Genomic DNA, 19,915 nt, shown 5'->3' with positions numbered 1-19,915 from the left:
ATTGATTTGGGTCACTGAGGTCTCACATCACTAATGGCCTGGGTCAACTCTCTGGAAATTATTATTTATTGTTTACTTCCTCTCTGCTCTCGGGATCAAGGCAGAAATCTAAAGCTACAATGAAGTTAATAGCTGCACGGGAGTGATCGCCTGAGCCAATAGTTAAGCTTAACAGCTGTACCTTTTCCGCGGAATCCGCTTCAAACTCCCTCCTCGGCTACAAACCCGCTATCAGTGAGTGAGTGTGTATGATTGCCTGTGTGTCTCTGTGTGAGAGAATGTATGATTGTCTTTCTATGTGTTTGGGTGTGTCTGTGTGTGTGTGTCTCCTCTCTGTTTGTGGGTGTGTGTGTGTGTCTCCTCTCTGTTTGTGGGTGTGTGTCTGTGTCTCCTCTCTGTTTGTGGGTGTGCCTGTTTGTGAGTGTCTCTATGTGAGCTGTGTGAGTGTGTGTCTCTCTCTGAAAATGTGTCTCTGTGTCTGTCTCTCTGAGTTTGTGTATCTCTCTGTCTATGAGTGTGTCCCTGTGTGTGTGTGTGTGTGTGTCTCTCTCTGGGTCTGTGTGCGATGCGGGGACCTGAGATATCCTGTAGCCTCACTGGTGTTACCCGCCCTCCCCACAAAAAAAAGCCACCCAATTTTTGTTAAAGCAATTCATAATGTTTTTGCAACAATCTAATGTGTTATTTCCTCATGTTTAGTTATTATCAATAAAGTGAAACAATGTAAGTTGGCAGAAAGATGTACCTCAATAGCACCAATCAACTCCTCGCCATTTTCTGCAAAAACAGTCAAACATTTCCCTGTAACTTTCCAATCTCCCCGCAATTTGGGGGCAGATATTTCCACACTTTTCTATTGGCCCAGGTGATCGCCCATCCTCTGGCCTGTGACGGCCTTGTGGTGTGAGTGCAGCCACTGACTGTACTTCAGCTTTCAGCTGTTCATTGTGGGAAGGTGTTTGGCTTATCTCATCCCAGCAGTGGTTCGAGACGTCTCAAAGCACCTCACAGAATACACTGTAAAGCGAGTTGACTGTGTATTCGTGGGCGAAACACTGCAATACAAGGCCATGGAGAGGAGATTAAGGAGTAACTAATTGAGGTATAAGGGATCAACAAGGTAGATGGAGAATGTAGCTTTCCAATAGGGGAAATCCAGAACAGGAGGCGATAATGTTCAATTTAAGCTTAACTGGTTAAAAATGACCCCAAGAAGCATTTAATCACAAGGCCTGAATATGATTGGTACATTTGTCAAATGTCATTTGCTCAAGAGCAAAGATCAGGAAAGGAAGGCATCACTCTACTCTCAAATTGGTGGGGCTTTGGGGAGCATACTATCAAGAGGCTGTTAGCATATAACGGAGCCAGAGAGACACCCACCCACTCTCAGAATACACTGGGAGAAAAAAATTAAGACTTTAATTCCCATCACAATTTAGAAAGCCCACTACGTGGAGAACCTGGAATGGCTAATCCTTCAATGTGTTTCTATGGATTAAATGAATAACTTCAAAGCTTTTTCGTGAGCTACTCATCTGATGACTGGAAGGCATTTAATCTGCTTAAGGAAAAGACCCTTTTGGACGGACCTTGTTCGTCTGTCACTACCCGAAGTCCAGAGAAGGAACTTGCTAAACATCTGTCGTTCTGTTTCAACTGCCGAGCTATTCTGAAAACCCATTCAGATAATCCCACTACAGAACAGAAAGTGGTAACTGTCTGTACTTGGGACATGGAATAATGCCTTTGAATACTGGAGCCATTTCATTCCAGTTTCTAAAGTCGCAGGTTCTGCTCAGAATTGAATCAGTGAATGGTTTGGTGAATAAGTGAATAAAACTCAGTATTTTTTTTTGCAGTCAAAGGGTCGGTGGAAACCGATTCAATAACAACTTTCAAAAGGGAATCGGCGAGGAACCTGAAGCAGAAAAAATTGTAAGGATATTGGGGAAAGAGCGGGGGAGTGGGACTGATTGGGTCGCTCTTCCAAAGAGCCAGCACAGGCACGATGGACCAAATGACCTTCTTCTGCGCTGCAATATTCTATGACTCTCTGAAAACTTGGGAGTAATCAAAACGACTTCATGTTTTTGCAGCAGCATCAACCAAAGTGATTTGCAGCTGAAATTTCTGCTCAGAATATCAATCAAAAGACATATCCATTTACTGGGGCAACGTGGAGCCGAATTGCTCACAATTCTCTGTGATTGTGATCAGTGAATTCAAGTGCAGACCAGCTCGTGTGAGAGACCAGTGTTGCTTTTGAGACCATGTTGTGATGACCGCTGGAGTTTGGGCATACACTTCAGTCCTTCATTTCTATATGAATTGTCAGTCGCTGTATGAATCAATCAATATATGCAGATGGCACATTACATTTTTAATCCCTCGATCCCTATTTAAACTGATTTAAATCAAATAATTCAACCTAAGCTTTGGTATCCACTATTGGAATTAACAAGTATGTAGAACACCATATTACGGTGGTTCAGAGAACTTCCTTCCATACTTCCGTACCTCATATCCAGCCCAGTTTGATGCATGTAAATACACTCTCCATCGAGACAAGTAGTTCGACATTCTCAGTTCACATCCCAGTGACCACAAGCCAGCAGCCAATTGCACACAGCAGGGTCCCATAAACAGCTATAGAGTGAGTGACCAGTTTTATTTGGGGGGAACTGTTGGCCAGGACACGAGAGAGAGAGAAACTCCCTTCTCTGTTGAATAGTGCCAAGGGATCCTTAACTTCTCATCCAAAGCCCGGCACGGTCCAACAATGCAACACCCTCCCAGCACTGCATTATTCATAGATTCATAGAATGTTACAGCACAGAAAGAGGCCATTCAGCCCATCGAGTCTGTGCGTCTCTTTGACAGAGCAAGTCCCTTTCACTAACCCCAATCACCAGCTTTCTCCCCATAGCCCTGCAAACCCGTCTTCCCCAGATACCTATTAGAGCATCATCTTAGACTATTTGATTCCATGTCTCAACTTAATAATAATAATCCTTGCATTTGATATAGCGCTTTTCACGTCGGGAGGACGTCCCAAAGCGCTTCACAGAACACACTGTAAAGTGAATTGACTGTATATTTGTGGGCGAACGCGGCAGCCAATTGCGCACAGCAATGTCCCACAAACAGTCGTAGATTGAAAATGACCAATTTATTATTGTTTTGGGTTTTGGAGGGATTATTATTAGGCTCTGTGTGGAGTAAGGAAACTTGCCCAAGGTTTCGCCCTCTGCCTGGAATTGAACTCAGGTCTCTCACTTGCAAAGCGAGTGCTCTAACCACTGAGCTACAGGACTCCACACAACTTGGGGCTTGATCCCATAAACCTTCCGACTCAGAGGCGAGAGCACTACCACCACATCAGCTGACACAGCCGTAGATTAGTGGAAAGATGCTTACATATCAAATCCCCGCCCACCAACAGCTCTAAAACCAAAGGCCGCACTGAATGTGCATTGCAACAACCACTAGATAATGTGAATTCAGGGACCCAGTGACTGTTCACAACCCCACCATGTGGCCCTAACCCAAGTGCTTTGCTGAAGTGTTCACAGCACAGGGCGAACACTTCGCAAGCAAGGATGTGCTTTCGAGTTTACTTCTATGCAGCTAATCAAATACGACTTCTCAGCCAAAGTAAAACGACTGAATTACTTGGTAAGAAGCAGACAGTAACTCACACCAAGCTGCGTTCCCATTCCCCTCAGCACCTATTGGCCTCACTGAGATATATTCAATGAGAATGAGAAAAGAGGCCCTTGGGATCAGACCTCGCCACGACTTAAATCAAGCTCAAAGGCACATTGGAACTTTCACTTTGCTGAAGTCATTATTTCAAGCGAAAGCTTTGCTCGTTTCCAAGTGCACAGTTTTACCTCCAATGCCTCCTCCGGCCATTTCAAATTCCAATTTCTTTACCAAAGAAAAATTTGAATCTTAAACCCAAGTGTGGTGTCTCCTGTCCAAGCTCATACCATACAGCCATGCTCTTCATACAATAATAATAATCATCCTCGCATTTGATATAGTGCCTTGAGACGTCTCAAAGCGCTTCAACAACAACATTTGCACAGCATCTTTCATGTCAGGAGGACGTCCCAAGGCGCTGCACAACACAAAATATATTGTAAAGTGTATTGACTGCGTATTTTGTGGGCAAAATGAAATGCGGCAGCCAATATCCCACAGGAGTGTCCCACAAATAGTCATGGTTTGAGTGACCCAATTTTTTTGTGTGGGATTATTACTCCCAGAAAATGATCCGCCAATCAACTAACAACTGGGTTCCTACTTACTGCGAGGTACACAGAGGTGTGTGGAGTACAGAAACTTGCGTAAGGTTTTACCCTTCCCAGGAATTGAACCCAGGTCCTCCTGCTTGCGAGGCGAGCGCCCCAATCACCCCACTACGGGACTCCGCATTGGTACTCACCTCGTCCGATTCATCAGACAGGGTTTTCAGTAACATGGGGAAGAGGCTGTCAGTGTGGCGAAACATCTGAAACACAAAGAACAAAGGGATTTAAGCAACAACAACAACAACTTGCATTTATTTAGCACCCTTCATGCGGGGCAGCGTCCCGGAGCGCCTGACAATGGCGGACCATAAGTAGGTGACCGTAAGCACAGTCAAAAAGGACGCAGGATTTGTAAGTGGGGGCAAGGCGGAGGCATTCTGAGACATCCTCCCCTTGTGAAAGGCACTATATAAATCGCACTGCAAATTACATTCTTCACCAGAAACGTATTCAAAAGAAGCCCTTGTGCTCATCAAGGCGCCCACACAATTAGTTCAGTTTTTGGACTAGTTCAGGGACTGGATCAATTCGGGTTTATCAGTGAAAGTGTTAAAGGGGAGGTCAGGCAACTTTATAAACACAAGAGGGTTGTTAGAACGTGGAATGCTTTGTCAGATGTGGTCACTGAAACTAAAAGAGAGGGAGAGGGGGAGAGAGCACAACTACATTTAAAATGGAATTAGATAAGTGTAAAGAGAATGGATATGAAAGCATATGAGGGAAAGATTTAAAGCTCCGGTGGAAAAGCTGGCACCAGCGTACGTTTTAATGGACTGAATGGCTTCCTTATGTTCTGTAGTTTCTATAATTTTGTGATATGCAGTCTGCCTGCTCTCTCACTAATGGCTTTTTGAAAAGCGAGATTTTCTATACAAAGCGCTGGTTTAACGGCAATAAAATAGAGTTGCACTATTGAAAGACTAATTTCCAGGGATAACAATCCCTTCAAAAAAAAATATTTGGTCACTTAATCCACGACTGTTTATGGGACGCTGCTGTGTGCAATTGGCTGCCGCGTTTCACCCACAAAATGTACAGTTAATTCACTTCACAGTATATTCTGTGAAGGGCTTTCTGACGTCTAGAAGACGTGAAAAGGCACTAAGTAAATGTATTATTATAAGTCGTAAAGAAAATGTTGATTCACACGTTGAACCATTCACAGCGCAGTGCCAGCACCAGCAGATCAATCACACAGCACACTATGAGCGAGTCCTGGTGCGTGGCTGAACCCACAACCTGGTGACCCAAAGGCAAGCGTCCTTACTAACCAAGCCAAGCTGCTCCTGAGCTCAATCACTAAAGAAACAAGTTTCTCACAAAACTGCAGCAGTAACGAGCTCACACAATCCTTAAGAGAGGAATTCAGAGAGCTGGCCCATTTGGTTTTATTTTTAGAAATACAATTTCTGCAAACAGCAGTGGGCAGAGACACAATTTCCTCGAACAGTTGGCTAGGCGGGATCTTTAAGACAGCTAAAGAGCACACGGAAAGGGGGGGAGCAGCGAGCTGAGGAGGTTTAACCTACCTCAGCTAACAAAACCCTAACAGGTTACGACAGCGGAGCACGGAATCCGGCAGAGTAGACGTCAGTGAAAGTCAAACTGAGAAACATTCTGCTGCCCTGCGGTAGGCAATTTGGGGCCACAGTTATTCTGAATTGAGAAACTAATTCAACGCTTAAAATTGAATTCCAAAATTCTGTGCAGAGTCATAAATTGAGTAACCAAATTATCATTATTATATTTTTTGTTGGCCTCAGGATGCTAAAATACAGGTGCACAAAGATGCCTTTCACCACAGAAGGAGGCTATTCGCCACCTTCGTGTCTGTAATAACAATAATCCTCGCATTTGATATAAGGCCTTATCACATCTTTGAGACGTCTTAAAGCGCTTCACAGAATGTAAAGTGGATTGACTGTATTTTGTGGGCGAAAAGCATCAGCCAATTGCACAGCAGTGTCCCACAAACTGCTGGGCAAAATTTGTGACAGATATGCTTCTTTTTTGTGGATTGAGTGACCAAATTTTTTTTGAGGAATTATTACCCCAGGAAAGCAATCGACTAACAACCAGGTCCCTACTTATTATTGGATAAACAGCCATCTGTACCCCTTGTATCTGTACCCCTGTGAGCTGTTTGTCTGTCACTTTTGATTACTATTCCCACATTCCAGCTCTCGCCACATCCCTTAAGGCTGTTACTGCTCAAGTGATTATCCAGTTCCCTTTTGGATGATTCTATTGATTCAGCCCCAGGAGTTTATCAATAAGCACGTTATTTGTGGCCCTGGGGAGAACGAGACAATAACTAGCGGTTAGGAGCACGTGGCAGACCTGGTTCCAATCAGAGACGAGTTACTGTCTGCCATTCCACTGCAGCTCAAGTGGTTTGTGACTGCGTTAAAAGCCTTAGTGGAAAGATTGGAGAAGCTCCGAGTCCCTGAAGGTTCAATAATGAACCTTGCTGCAATTACACTGGCCTCAGGAGCCAGGGCTGTAAGTCAGGCTGCTCAGACAGTGGCTGCTGAAGGTTGCGTGCGGTCTGATTCTTTCAATTAGAAAGTGCGGGGGTCACATCTAGCTCAGGACAACAACAGCAAATTGCATTTACACAGCGCCCCTCGTGCAGGGTAGTGTCCCAGAGTGCTTGACAGTGACAGAGCCTAACGCCGAGCCTGGGGGATGTGACCGACAGGCTTGAGGAGCTGAATGGCCTCCTCCTGTTTCTATGTTTGTATGATGGCTCTTCTAAAGAGCAATCCCTTCAGTTCCAGTTAGCTGCCTTTTTCCCAGATGCCAGTAGAGAGTCCCCTTTTTAGATATCTATCTAAAGACTGGGGCCGAACACTGAAATACAACGATACACCTAGGTCAGGGACTCCTGCCTGCCTGCCCTCTGTGATCTCCCTCCTACCCATGTACATCCACGAGTGTTGTGGACTGCAATTCATACTGCTCCGGACACTCTCATAATAATCCCTTGCATTTGATAAAGCAAATCAACATGTCGTCAAAATGTCTCAAAAGTGCTTCATGGGAAATGCTGTAAAGTGTGTATTTTGCGGGCGAATGCAGCAGCCAATTTGTATACAGCAACGTCTCGTAGTGTAAAGTGTGGTGACTGTGTGTTTTGTAGGCGAGTGTGACAGCCAATTTTTGCACAGCCATTGCCCACAAACAGCCATGGAGTGAGTGACCAATTTTTTTTGAGGGATTGTTGGCCAGGACACCAGGAGAGAGAAACTCCCTTCTCTGTTCGAATATCTTTGACATCCACCTGAACAGGCAGACGGGACCTTGGTTTAACATCTCATCCGAAGGATGGCATCTCCAACAATGCAACACCCCTCCCAGCACTGCATTGGAGCGGCAGCTTAGACTATGTGATTCCAAGTTCCGACGTAGGGCTTGAACCCATAAATTTCTGACTCAGAGATAAGAGAGAGCGCTACCACTGAACCAGGCTGACACACTCATTGGGAGAGGAAGATACTGGTCAGAAACTGGGGGTCAGCTTACAAAGTGCAACTGAAATAGTGATGGGCCTTTTTGATGTTATGAATGGAGATCGCTGCAATAAATCAGTTACAAAACCTGGAGCTGTGGACAACAAAGAGAAATCCATTACAACAGCGGATTAAAACAGTCCACTTCATTGCGAGAATCTCCCATCAGTCAGAATAAAAGCTACTGGTAATCAGTCCTCCCTCTGGGAGAAAATAACCTTTATTGATCATCCAACATAAAGCTTCTGGGATCAATAGCGTTGTCCGAATAAGCTGATGAAGTCCCAGGGCTCAGTTATTATTTTTAAAAGGCCAGTGTCAGGCTGTTACTGTCAGCAAGAGCCAATATGAAGCAGGTTATTGATCAGCCTCATTAAATAATAATAATAATCCTTGCGTTTGATATAGCACATTATCACATCTTTCAGCCGTCTCAAAGCGCTTCACAGAATATACTGTAGACTGAATTGACTGTATATTTTGATGGCGAAACCGACCGTTTGTGGGACGCTGCTGTGTGCAATTGGCTGCCGCGTTTCACCCAAAAAATATACAGTCAATTCACTTTACAGTATATTTGGTGAAGCGCTTTGAGACGTTAAAAGGCACTATATCAAATGCAAGGATTAGTATTCTTATTAAATTCAGCCTCCCCATACAGCTCTGCAGTGTGTGTGTGTGTGTGTGCGTGGGGAGGGGAGGAGGGGAGGGGAGGTAGAGTCTCTTACCTTTCTGGGAGTTTTGATGTAAAGGTGGTAGAGCCATTTGAGGACCGAGATCCTTGTCATCATCCCGGTGACGGTGTCGTGGAGGTGACGATCCAACACCAGCACAATGCCATCCAGGTCTAGCACCACCTGGGAACGATTTATCCTGTGTGAGAAAGCACCGGGTTTACTATTAAACAGGAGGAGGCGAGGGGCGAGAACCAAACTCCAAATGGTGTGGACAATTTTACAGCAGATTATTTGACAGCAGATCTCAAACGACAGATTACATTTCTAAAGCACCTTTCATGTCAGGAGGACGTTCCACAGGCACTCTATTTGCACCTGAGCTGGGGGTAGGGATCAGGAGGGGTGGAAGGTAGGATAGTAGAACCAAAGGCACAGATGAAGAGAAAGGTCTTGAGATGGGCTTTTGAAAGAGGTAAGGGAGGGAGCGAGGCAGGGGGACTGTGGGATGGAGTTTCAATGGGTAGGGGAAGAGAGGCTGAAGGCCAGACCGGCGATGGTGGGGTGGGTTGGGCGGTGGACGTGGAAGAAAACAGGATTCTTTCCACGTTGGAGAGAATAGTCGCTCCTCGGGAAAGCGGCAATGCAAACTACTTGCTGACTCCAGAAAACATAACCTGTAATAGTAATCCTTGCATTTGATATCACGCCTTATCACGTCATCGAGACGTCTCGAAGCACTTCACAGGACTTACTGTAAAGTAGTTTGAATACATGAGAATGTACTTTATGGGGGAAACGTGGCAGCCAATTGCGCACACCAATGACTCAGAAACAGCCATGGAGTGAGTGACCAATTTTATTCAGGGGATTGTTGGTCAGGACACTGGGAGAGAGAAACTCCCTTCTTCTTCTGAATGGTGTCGCGGGATCTTTAACGTCAACCTGAACAGGCAGACTTGACCTCGGTTTAACGTCTCATCCGAAGAACGGCACCTCCAACAATGCAACACCCACCCCACCCCCAGCAGATGTACACATTAAAAACCCTCTTCAATCCATGAATCCATAAGAATCTATGCAATGGAAACAGCACCAGTGACTGATACTCTTGTGCAGGGTATGAATGTGTCTGTACTGCTGCACTGACGAGCAGTAAAGTGGTGCAGATGCTGGGACTCTAATCTGCAGTCAGCTGACCTGATGGCTTATGCTGAGGTTTCACACAGCAAATGGACCTGGGATTTGGAAAGATTACAAGTGGTTTCAGCTCCGTGATGAACGTCTGACCTACTTGGAACGATGCACAAAACAGAGTCAGAGAAAGAAAATCGGCACTGATTTGACATTAAGCCTTGCACGGAGGGACATTTATTCATTTGCCACTGTAGCGCGACTGAAACCTCAGCTTAGATTTGCAGCCTTTGCAACAGTGCACAAAACCAGGCTCCCTCTAAACAGGAAATCCACCTCTGCTCTCCTCCCGCATGTCATTCACCTCCATCACAACCGGCCCTGTCTGTCTTCAGATTACAGTCAATGTTATAATCAATCCCACAATGCCACCCACTGAGCCCGGCTGACATGCATTCTCAAGTAGGAGTATCACACAGTCAGATCATATCCAACTTGAGGCTTAGGGGAAAGAGAAGGAATTCTCCCAAAGGGTAGACAACAAGCTAACTGTTCCCCCTTGTAGCCCATTTCCCTCGGGGAAAGTGGGGACAGAAAGTATTTCAAGAGAACAAACAAGCCAGTGAAGATCCGGGTGGTGGAGGGTGTCTAGATTTTGAAGCTTCAGTGACAATGATATATAAATAACAAACAGCTAAAGATAATTTTCTCTGTAGGTTACAGGAGGATTTGAACATACTTGGGAATTGGGCAGATCGGTGGCAGATGAAATTCAATGTGGAGGAATGTAAAGTACTTCACATGGGGACAAAAATCCAAGAAGGGACTATTAGAAGGAAAATGATATGTACGGAAAATGAAAAGGACCTGGGGGTCCTCATTGACAATAAGTTGAAGCTCTCCCAACAATGCTCTGTGGCAGTGAGCAAAGCAAACCAGATGTTGGGATGTATCAAAAGATCAATAGCAGCCGAAATAGTGGGTCCTGCCACTGTATAAATAATTGGTGAGACCACATTAGAGTACTGTGTACAATTCTGGTCACTGCAGTACAAAAAAGATATTGGAGAAATCGAGAGGATACAGAGGAGGGCAACCAAAATGATTGAGGGAACGGAGGGATTGGACTATGAGGAGCAACTAAATTGGGCATGTTCACACTGGAAAAGAGAAGATTGAATGGTGATTTGATTGCTGTCTTTAAGACTCTAAAGGGGTAAAACAATATAGATTATGACAGGCTGTTTCAACTTGTCCAGAATAGTAAAACCAGAGGACGGCCTGCGATTGAAGAGGGTAAGTTCAGAACAAATCTACACCAACACTATTTCAGTGAGTGAATAGTGAACATGTGGAACAGGCTCCCGAGGGAGACGGTTGAAGCAAGAAATGTTGATTGCTTCAAACACAGATCTTTTTGGAAATAACATTATGGGATATAGTACATAGGGAGTTCGGGACATATGTATATGTGACCACCAGGAAGGTGAAAGGTGAAGAAGATAAGCCTTGGTCTTTCTTTTGTCTAGCATTTCTTATCTACTGTGGGGGTTCTTCCATTCAGTCCATCGTGTCTGTGTCGGCTCTTTGAAAAGAGCTTCCAATTCAACCCCACTCCCCCGCTCTCTCCCCATAGCCCTGATCAACCCCACTCCCCCGCTCTCTCCCCATAGCCCTGATCAACCCCACTCCCCCGCTCTCTCCCCATAGCTCTGCAAGCTTGTTCTCCCCATATAATTATCTACTTCTCTTTTAGAAGTTGTTATCAAATCGGTTCCCACCGGCCTTTCAGGCAATGCATTCCAGATCCCAACAACTCGCTGTGTGAAAACATTTCTCCTCCCCTCCCCTCTGTTTCTTTTAACAACTACTTTAAATCGGTGCCCTCGGGTTACCGACCCACCGCCAGTGGGAATAGTTTCTCCTTGTTCACCCTATCGAATCCCTCATGGTTTTGAAAACTTCTATTAAGTCTCCTCTTAACCTCTTCTGCCCCAAAGAGAATAATCCCGGCTTCTCTACCTCTCCTGATAACTGAAAGTCCCTCATTCCTGGTAAATCTCATTTGCACCCACTCCAATGCCTTGACACCCCTCCTAAAGTGTGGGGCCCAGAACTGAACACAGTCTCTCGCTGAGGCCTAACCAGTGTTTTACAGGTTCATCATAACTTCCTGACTTGTGTACTCTATGCCACTATTTATAAAGCCCAGTATCCCGTATGCTTTTTTAACAGCTTTATCTGCCTGTCCGGCCACCTTCAAAGATTTCCTTATATGACCCCCAGGTCTCTCTGTTCCTTCAGCCCTTTAAGATTGTACCATCAGCTTATATTGCCTCTCCTCATTCTTCCTCACAAAATGCATAATTTTCTCCACATTAAACTTCATCTGCCCTGTGTCTGCCCATGTTACCAGTCTGTCTATGTCCATTTGCAGTCTGTTACTATCCTCCTCACTGTTTACTACTTTTCCAGCTTAGCATCATCTGCAAACTTGGAAACTGTCCTCCCTGTACCCAAGTCCAGGTCATTTATATAGATCACAAACAGCAGTGGCCCCAATACCGACCCCGGGGGGAACACCACTGCCCACTTCCCTCCAGTCAGAAAAACAACCGTTCACCACCACTCTCTGCTTTCTGTCTCCCAGACAGTTCTGTATCCGCTGCCACTGTCCCTTTAATACTGTGAGCTTCAATTTTATTACAAGTCTCTTATGTGGCACTTTATCAAACGCCTTTTGAAAATCCATATAAATGACATCAACTGCACTATCTTCATCCACTCTCTCCGTTACTTCATCAAAAACCTGTCAGGTTTGTTAGACATGATTTGCGTTTAACAAACCCGTGTTGGTTGTCCTTTATTAACCCATATTTTTCTAAGTGAAAATTTATTTTGTCCCGGATTATCATCTCTAGAAGTTTCCCCACTACTGACGTTAGACTGACTGGCCTGTAGTTCCCGGGTTCATCCTTCTGCCCTTTTTGTACAGGGGAATAACATTTGCAACTCTCCAGTTCTCTGGCACCACCGCGGTGCCCAAGGAGGATTGAAAGATTGAGGCCGGAGCCTCCATTATTTCCACCCTTACTTCCCTCAGCAACTGGGATGCCTCCCCTCCGGACCAGGTGACTTATCTACTTTGAGCACCAACAACCTTTTTGGTATCTCCTCTCAGTTTATTCGTATCCAATTTCTCTCCCCTCTTCTCCGATACTGTGGCATTGGCTGCATCCTCTTCTTTTGTGAAGACAGATGCAAAGTCCTCATTCAGTACGTCAGCCGTGCCCTGTGCCTCCACAAGAAGATTTCCTCTTTGGTCCCTAATTGGACCCACCTTTGACTAACCTTTCATTCTTTATACGCTTATAAATTAATTACCTTAGGGTTCTGTTTTATGTTACCCGCTAATCTTTTCTCATACAATCTCTTTGCCTCTTTTATTTCATTTTTCTGTTCACCTCTGTACTTTTTATATTCTATTTGATTATCTTCTGTATTTTGGATCTGACATTTATCATAAACCAACTTGTTTGTTAGACATGATTTTGTTTGCTAGACACGACAAGCAGAAAGATCCAATCGTGGCCTGTGGTCTGTCTCTTTGCTCTCACAGGCCCTAGCATTATCTACCATTAAACCTGACAAGGCATAAATCACCTGAAACTACCACCTGGCAATAAACCAACCTTTTGTCAAAATGTAACAACCGATTATAGTTTGTTGATGGCGGGGAGAGTGAGGGCAGCCTGTACTCACAGCCTCGCTCTGTAAAGCATTAGACCTCATACTGAGGGGAGAATGGCAACTAGAGGACAGAGAAACAAAGGGGGAGGAAAAGGTCAAATCAATCTCCCATCTTCAGCAAATGTCAATGTGCACTCAGTGGGCACCTCAGATGCCAACATCCAGTGGCAGTGTTCGAGTCGGGGAGGTGTGTGTATTGTAGAATCGGAACAGTACAGCACAGAAGGAGGCCATTCGGCCCATCGTGCCTGTACCGGATCTTTGGAAAAGCTACCAAATCAGTCCCACTCCCCCGCTCTTTCCCCATGTCTTTGCAAGTTTTCCTTTTCAAGTCCCTATCTAATTTATTTTATTGTTATTGAATCTGTTTCCACCGAACCTTTCAGGCCGTGCATTCCGGACGGTAACAACTCTCTGCGTAACAACAATTCTTCTCATCTCCCTTCTGGTTCTTTTGCCAATTATCTTGAATCTCTATATATTATTTGATCCGTTCGCTGTACTGTCACCCGTTTGTGACGGTCTCTAGTCTGGTTCCTGAGCCAGGCCGGTCCGCAGTATTCCAGGACACTCACTGCTGATGACAGCACAGCACAGCCTGGCTCATCGTCAAGATTTGGAAGGGCAGACCAGTCACTGGGGGCAGGGAATCCTCCCACTTAGCTCCTGTTAATCCTGCAGCCAAAGCCCAAATGGGTAGGGTGGTCCTAGCTGGACAAGCAGTGGGAAAGCTTGTCAGACAGTGCTCTGCAAATCCAACTCTTTGGTATATTTACAAGGTTCAACACTGACTCGTTCACTAAGTACTTGTACATGATTTTGATTCCTTCAGATCTTGGGGTCAAACTTTTATACTCTGGAACACATTTGGTTCCTTAATTAATGAGGTTAAAATGATAATCCTTGCACTTAATATCACTCCAGTAACATCAAATGAACTCAAAGTGCCTCACAGGCAATTGCTGTGAAGAATAGCAACTGTATTGGGAGGTAAACTCAGCAGCCGAGATGCACACAGCAAACAGCCCACAAACAGCCACAGAGTGAGAGACCAATTTTATCTGGGGGTTTGTTGACCCTAACACTGGGAGAGAGAATCACCCTTCTGTGTTTGAATAGTGCCATGGGATCTTCAACGTTCCCCCTAAACAGACAGACGGGATATTGGTTTATCCGAAGGACGGCACAATCGTTGTTCTGAAGTAGCACTGGGGGACGGGAGGGACAAAAGCAAGTGTCTCTCAAGTCAGTCAAGCCCGATGTGTGCTGCGTGAAGATGAACAACAAGCCCCAGTGAGCTGAGTGGAGTGGGTTGAGGGAACTGTCGGAGAGATACAGGAGGGAGTGAATGGATTTGTAGGCAAGGGCCTTGGAATCGATCCTCTGGAAGATGGTTAGATGCGGAGGAGAAGGGAGGACTGGGGTGGTGGGTGTGAGCGTGTTACATGATTGGTATGAAAGCCTCCTGTGGGTTGGTAATGCAATAAGAAGTTTGTTCCAATCACGGAGCGGTAAACGCAACTTTAAAAGACGGTGACAGGAAGTTGGCTACTCACGTGACGATCACACTGGCGTTGCTGCTGGAGCTCAGATCTTCCGCATTGTTCGTCAACTCTGGAAAAAGGAACATTTACAATCAGTTTCACAGAATCAATGCTCTCTTACAATCCCCCCCTCCCCTCTCTGCCCCTCCCACAATCCCCCCTCCCCTCTCTGCCCCTCCCACAATCCCCCTCCCCTCTCTGCCCCTCCCACAATCCCCCCTCCCCTCTCTGCCCCTCCCACAATCCCCCCTCCCCTCTCTGCCCCTCCCACAATCCCCCCTCCCCTCTCTGCCCCTCCCACAATCCCCCCTCCCCTCTCTGCCCCTCCCACAATCCCCCCTCCCCTCTCTGCCCCTCCCACAATCCCCTCCTCCCCTCTCTGCCCCTCCCACAATCCCCCCCTCCCCTCTCTGCCCCGCCCACAATCCCCTTCTGAAGTCGGTGGGTGAGTGAAGGGTGTGGCTGGGGTGGGGTTTGGGGAAGTCTCAGAGGTAGGATAGGGCTTTAAGGATGAGGATGACATTGAGTAACGTAGATATTCTCCACACGGCTCATCGCACTGGACCACAATTTATTCCCAGGTCATTTTTACAATCCATCAGGTTTAGCAGAACTCCCTTTTACAGCTATTTCTATAGCCTGTGATTGTGGTTGTGATTATCGGGACACAAGATATTGTGTTTGGTGAAGTGGACCGTTAGATCGTCGATGGAAAAACCTACGTATGACAATATAGTAATAATACTTTGGTCACTCAATTCACGACTGTTTGTGGGACGCTGCTGTGAGCAATTGGCTGCCATGTTTCGTCCACAAAACACAACAGTCACTACACTTTACAGTATATCCTGTGAAGCGCTTTGAGACATCTCGATGACTTGATAAGGCGCTATATCAAATGCGAGGATTATTATTAGACATTGTAAATCAGAAGTGTGGTGGTAGTGCTGAACAAGAAATCCATCACAACAATTCACAGTGACATCCAGTAACCAGAAGTACATCACTCTGACTCTCACGAACCGCACTCTCATGTGATGTCATCCCAGAGCACAGTAAAGACAGATGCCTGATTAAGAATTCCCTTTCAGAAATCCCCAAATTAAACCCCAGTGAGTTGATCCAGAGGTTTATACAATGTATTTCAAAAATCAGATGAGAGGGAGCTGGATTAGAAACTAGGTTAATCTGCTTGGGTTTTGAAATAAATTGAGAAATTTAGGTGAAAGGCCGCAGGCAAGTTGAACAGTCGGACAGAAATCCGCGAGAGTTCTGAAGCAGTGGGTTAAGCAGGCAATTGCAAGGTTTTAATGGGCCGAAGCTTGTAAGCAGGGAAGACTGAAGGACCAAAAGAGTACTACTGTATTGAGGCCTTGGAAAGAATGAGCTAGAGTGGGAGACAGGCGAGTGAGGCTCGATTTCAACACAGTGGAGCGGAAGAAGATGTATTTGAACCTGGCCGAATAAGAGGGCAAAGGGCAGAGGGGTGATGTTTGAGACAGTAATTCAACGGCAAGCTGTGTGCTTTTAGCTGGTTAGACTCCAGCTGTTACCCCAATCCACACTCTGGGGTCCCCAAACCTTGGCTTTTGCCAACCTGCGTCTAATTCTCTCTGGAATTAGGTAAGCAGAGAGAGAGAGAGAGTGTGCATTCCATTCCAACAAACTATCTCTGGGATTTCCATGTGTAGGTGGGATACTTGGAAATCTCAGGTGGTTTGGATCCTCTTAAACGTGGTGATAGGTTTCCGCACATGTTAGACACCGCTGACAACCAAAAAATAGCCTGTATTGTCAATCTAGACTGCGAGATAGCAGTCCGGACATGAGACTTGAACCCACAACCCTCTGACTCAAAGGTGAGAGTGCTACCATCTGAGCTAAAATACCACGACTGTCTCCCTGGTGGGAAAGTCTTGGAAGCAGTTGTTGAGGTGAGGATTGGCTTCTTGGAGGAGCTTTAATAATGGAAGAGATGAGAAGAAGTAAAAGATGGGTTCAGAGAGATTTCAACTCCCACACAAAAAATGTGCTTTTTACACCGAAAAATGTGCCTGGCACAGTGAGGTGAGAGAGTAAACACTCTTGCATCTGAGTCAGAAGGTTGTGGGTTCAAGCCCCACGTCAGGACTTACATAAGAAATAGGAGCAGGAGTAGGCCATTCAGCCCCTTCAGCCTGTCCTGCCATTTAATAAGATCATGGCTGATCTACTGAGCTAATTCCATTTACCCGCCCTATCCCCATATCCCTTAATCCCTTTAGTTTTTAAAAATCTATTGATCTCAGTCTTGAATGTGTTCAATGATTAACTGAGCATCCACAGCCTCTAAAGTAGAAAATTCCACGAATTCACTACCCTCTGAGTGAAGAAATGTTTTCTCAACTCAGTTCTAAAGCACTGATCTTTAATCCTGAGACTATGACCCCTAGTTTTAGATTCTCCAACCAGGGGAAACAGTCTCACACTAACTACCCTTAAGAATCTTATAGGTTTCTATAAGATAACCTCTAATTCTTCTAGATTCTAGAGAATATAGGCCTAGTTTACTCAACTTCTCCTTGTAGGTCAAACCCCCTCATCCCAGGAACCAATCCAGTATGACCTCAGGAGATTGGTACTCTCTGGCAGGTGGAGCTGTATACCCCAGGATTGTGGCTGGTGTTTCGATTACTTCACCACATTGTCTTGATGCTGAAATGCTTAATCTGCCTTTACTCTCCCACCTGACATTTGTATAGCGCCTTTCATAGAAACAGGAGGAGGCCATTCAGCCCCTCAAGCCTGTGCCGCTATTCTATATCTGTCAAAATAACAATAAATTGGTCACTTCAATCCACGTTGGCTGCCACGTTGGCTACCCACAAACACACAGTCAATTCACTTTACAATATATTCTTTGAAGTGCCTTGAGACTTCTCAAAGATATGATAAAGCGCTGTATCAAATGCAAGGATTATTATAAGATCATGGTTGATCTGTACCTCAAGACCAACTTTCACGTCGAAAGGTTTAACAGAGAGGGAGAGAGAGACCCCACAAAGGGGTGATTGCGGTGCTGATACAATAAGTGACCACCGTACAAGAGGGGGCAGAAGAGAAACATTTCAAAAATTAATCACTTCAGTATGCAACTCAAAATTTTTCCCATAAAAAAGGTTCCGCCTTGCACACTGCACAGCCGGAATCTTGTTCCGAGCCACTCCAAGCCTAGATTATTCCAACAGGAAGCAAAATGGGTTGCGAGAAGCTAAGGGCTGCTCACCAATGAAAGCTGCAAGTGACATAGCGGAAAAAACCCAGCATTTCCTTACGTCCGTCCAGTGTTTAGTTCTTGCGGTTGGTCGAGCCACTGATCGCCTGAAGGCTGCTGAGGCAGTCAGGACAGAGATGTGTCTGGTGATCTGCATGTCTTAAGTCTTCAAGCACATCTGTCTGTCTGTTTGTCACTAAGTCGGTGCTACAAGTCACTGCGTGTGCCCAGTAAAATCAGACACCAAGAATGAGCACATTTCTACCTCAAACCCAGACACAGCAACATACGTTTACTCTGCGTGTGAAGCGGTAAAAACATCAATGTACATTTATACACTGTCTCTCACACCAGGAGAATGTCTCAAAGCATTTTTCACAATTGAATGGGATCACAACATTCCTGTGGCTAGAGGTAAAATATGATAATAATAATAATCCTTGCATTTGATATCGTGCTTTATCACATCATTGAGGCGTCTCAAAGCGCTTCACAGAATATACTGTAAAGTGCAGTGACTGTGAATTTTGTGGGCGAAATGCGACAGCCAATTGCGCACAGATAATCACTCTAAGGCTCCTCCACATTGGGGTACTCGATAGCCCAGCGCACAAAACAGGAAGGAGCGAAGAGTTTATAGCAGCTGGGAACAGGCCATTGGAATGGGATCAAGAATTGCAACAGCAGGAATGTCCTAAAGCTCGATCGAAAGCTTCCCCAATCCAAGCGTGGCTGTACATTCCATTCCGGTCAGGAGATCCCACCTCTTTAGCTCCCCCCCCGCCTCGTGACAAACAGGAGGCAACCGCATGTAGCCTTCCTCAAACCACAATACAGCAAAAGCTAAAGGAAGATGGGGAGAGCAGGAAAGTGGGATTCTTTCTTTTCAAAAAGGGCGATTTAGAAAAACTGGTAGCAACAGCACCCAAATAAATGGTAATAACAATAATAATAATCCTTGCATTTGATATAGCGCTTTTCACGTCGGGAGGACGTCCCAAAGCGCTTCACAGAACACACTGTAAAGTGAATTGACTGTATATTTGTGGGCGAACGCGGCAGCCAATTGCGCACAGCAATGTCCCACAAACAGTCGTAGATTGAAAATGACCAATTTATTATTGTTTTTGGTTTTGGAGGGATTATTATTAGGCTCTGTGTGGAGTAAGGAAACTTGCCCAAGGTTTCGCCCTCTGCCTGGAATTGAACTCAGGTCGCTCGCTTGCAAAGCGAGTGCTCTAACCACTGAGCTACAGGACCTATAAATGGTAATAACAATAATAATACTTGCAGCTTAATTGTCCTTCCAACACGAAAACCCAGAAAGAGAAACTGCGTTAGTGAGGTGGGTTAGAACTGTTGTCCTGTGTTTTTGCAATACATTTAAACTAATGCCTTCGCTCGGCAGGTGCTGACCTGCTCCATGTACCCAACCCGCCCCACCATTGGTGGTCGGTCCTTCAGCTTTTCTGCCCCCACCTTCTGGAACTCCAACCCAGAGCCCCTCCACCTCGCCCCCTCCCTTGACTCCTTCAAGGCCCATCTCAAGACCATCCTGTTTGAACGTGCCTTCGGTCAGCCTCCCATCCCCACCTACCCTCCACCCCACTTTATCCCAACCTCCCCGCTTGGGTGAAAAGGCTTAACTATCCAGTGCCTTTGGACATCCTTCCAAAGTGAAAGCCACTATATCAATGTAATTTGTTGTTGCTATTGTTCATTAAATGCT

At 45.5% G+C, this 19,915-nt stretch overlaps 1 protein-coding gene across 1 annotated transcript in view; it reads right to left on the bottom strand.

The window, feature by feature from the left end:
• Positions 1 to 19,915, bottom strand: part of vac14 (vac14 homolog (S. cerevisiae)) — a 142,820-nt gene that overhangs the window by 103,009 nt on the left and 19,896 nt on the right. Inside the window, exons 11-13 of the mRNA XM_042340298.1 lie at positions 14,946 to 15,003; positions 8,560 to 8,704; positions 4,454 to 4,519 (exon numbers count right to left, since the gene is read on the bottom strand). Of these exons, the coding sequence (XP_042196232.1) occupies positions 4,454 to 4,519; positions 8,560 to 8,704; positions 14,946 to 15,003 (269 nt within the window). The remainder of the gene's footprint in view (positions 1 to 4,453; positions 4,520 to 8,559; positions 8,705 to 14,945; positions 15,004 to 19,915) is intronic.

The sequence above is a fragment of the Callorhinchus milii genome, unplaced genomic scaffold (genome assembly GCF_018977255.1).
Source record: "Callorhinchus milii isolate IMCB2004 unplaced genomic scaffold, IMCB_Cmil_1.0 Scaffold14, whole genome shotgun sequence".
NCBI lineage: Eukaryota > Metazoa > Chordata > Chondrichthyes > Chimaeriformes > Callorhinchidae > Callorhinchus > Callorhinchus milii.
This window is presented reverse-complemented; position numbering and strand designations above follow the sequence as displayed.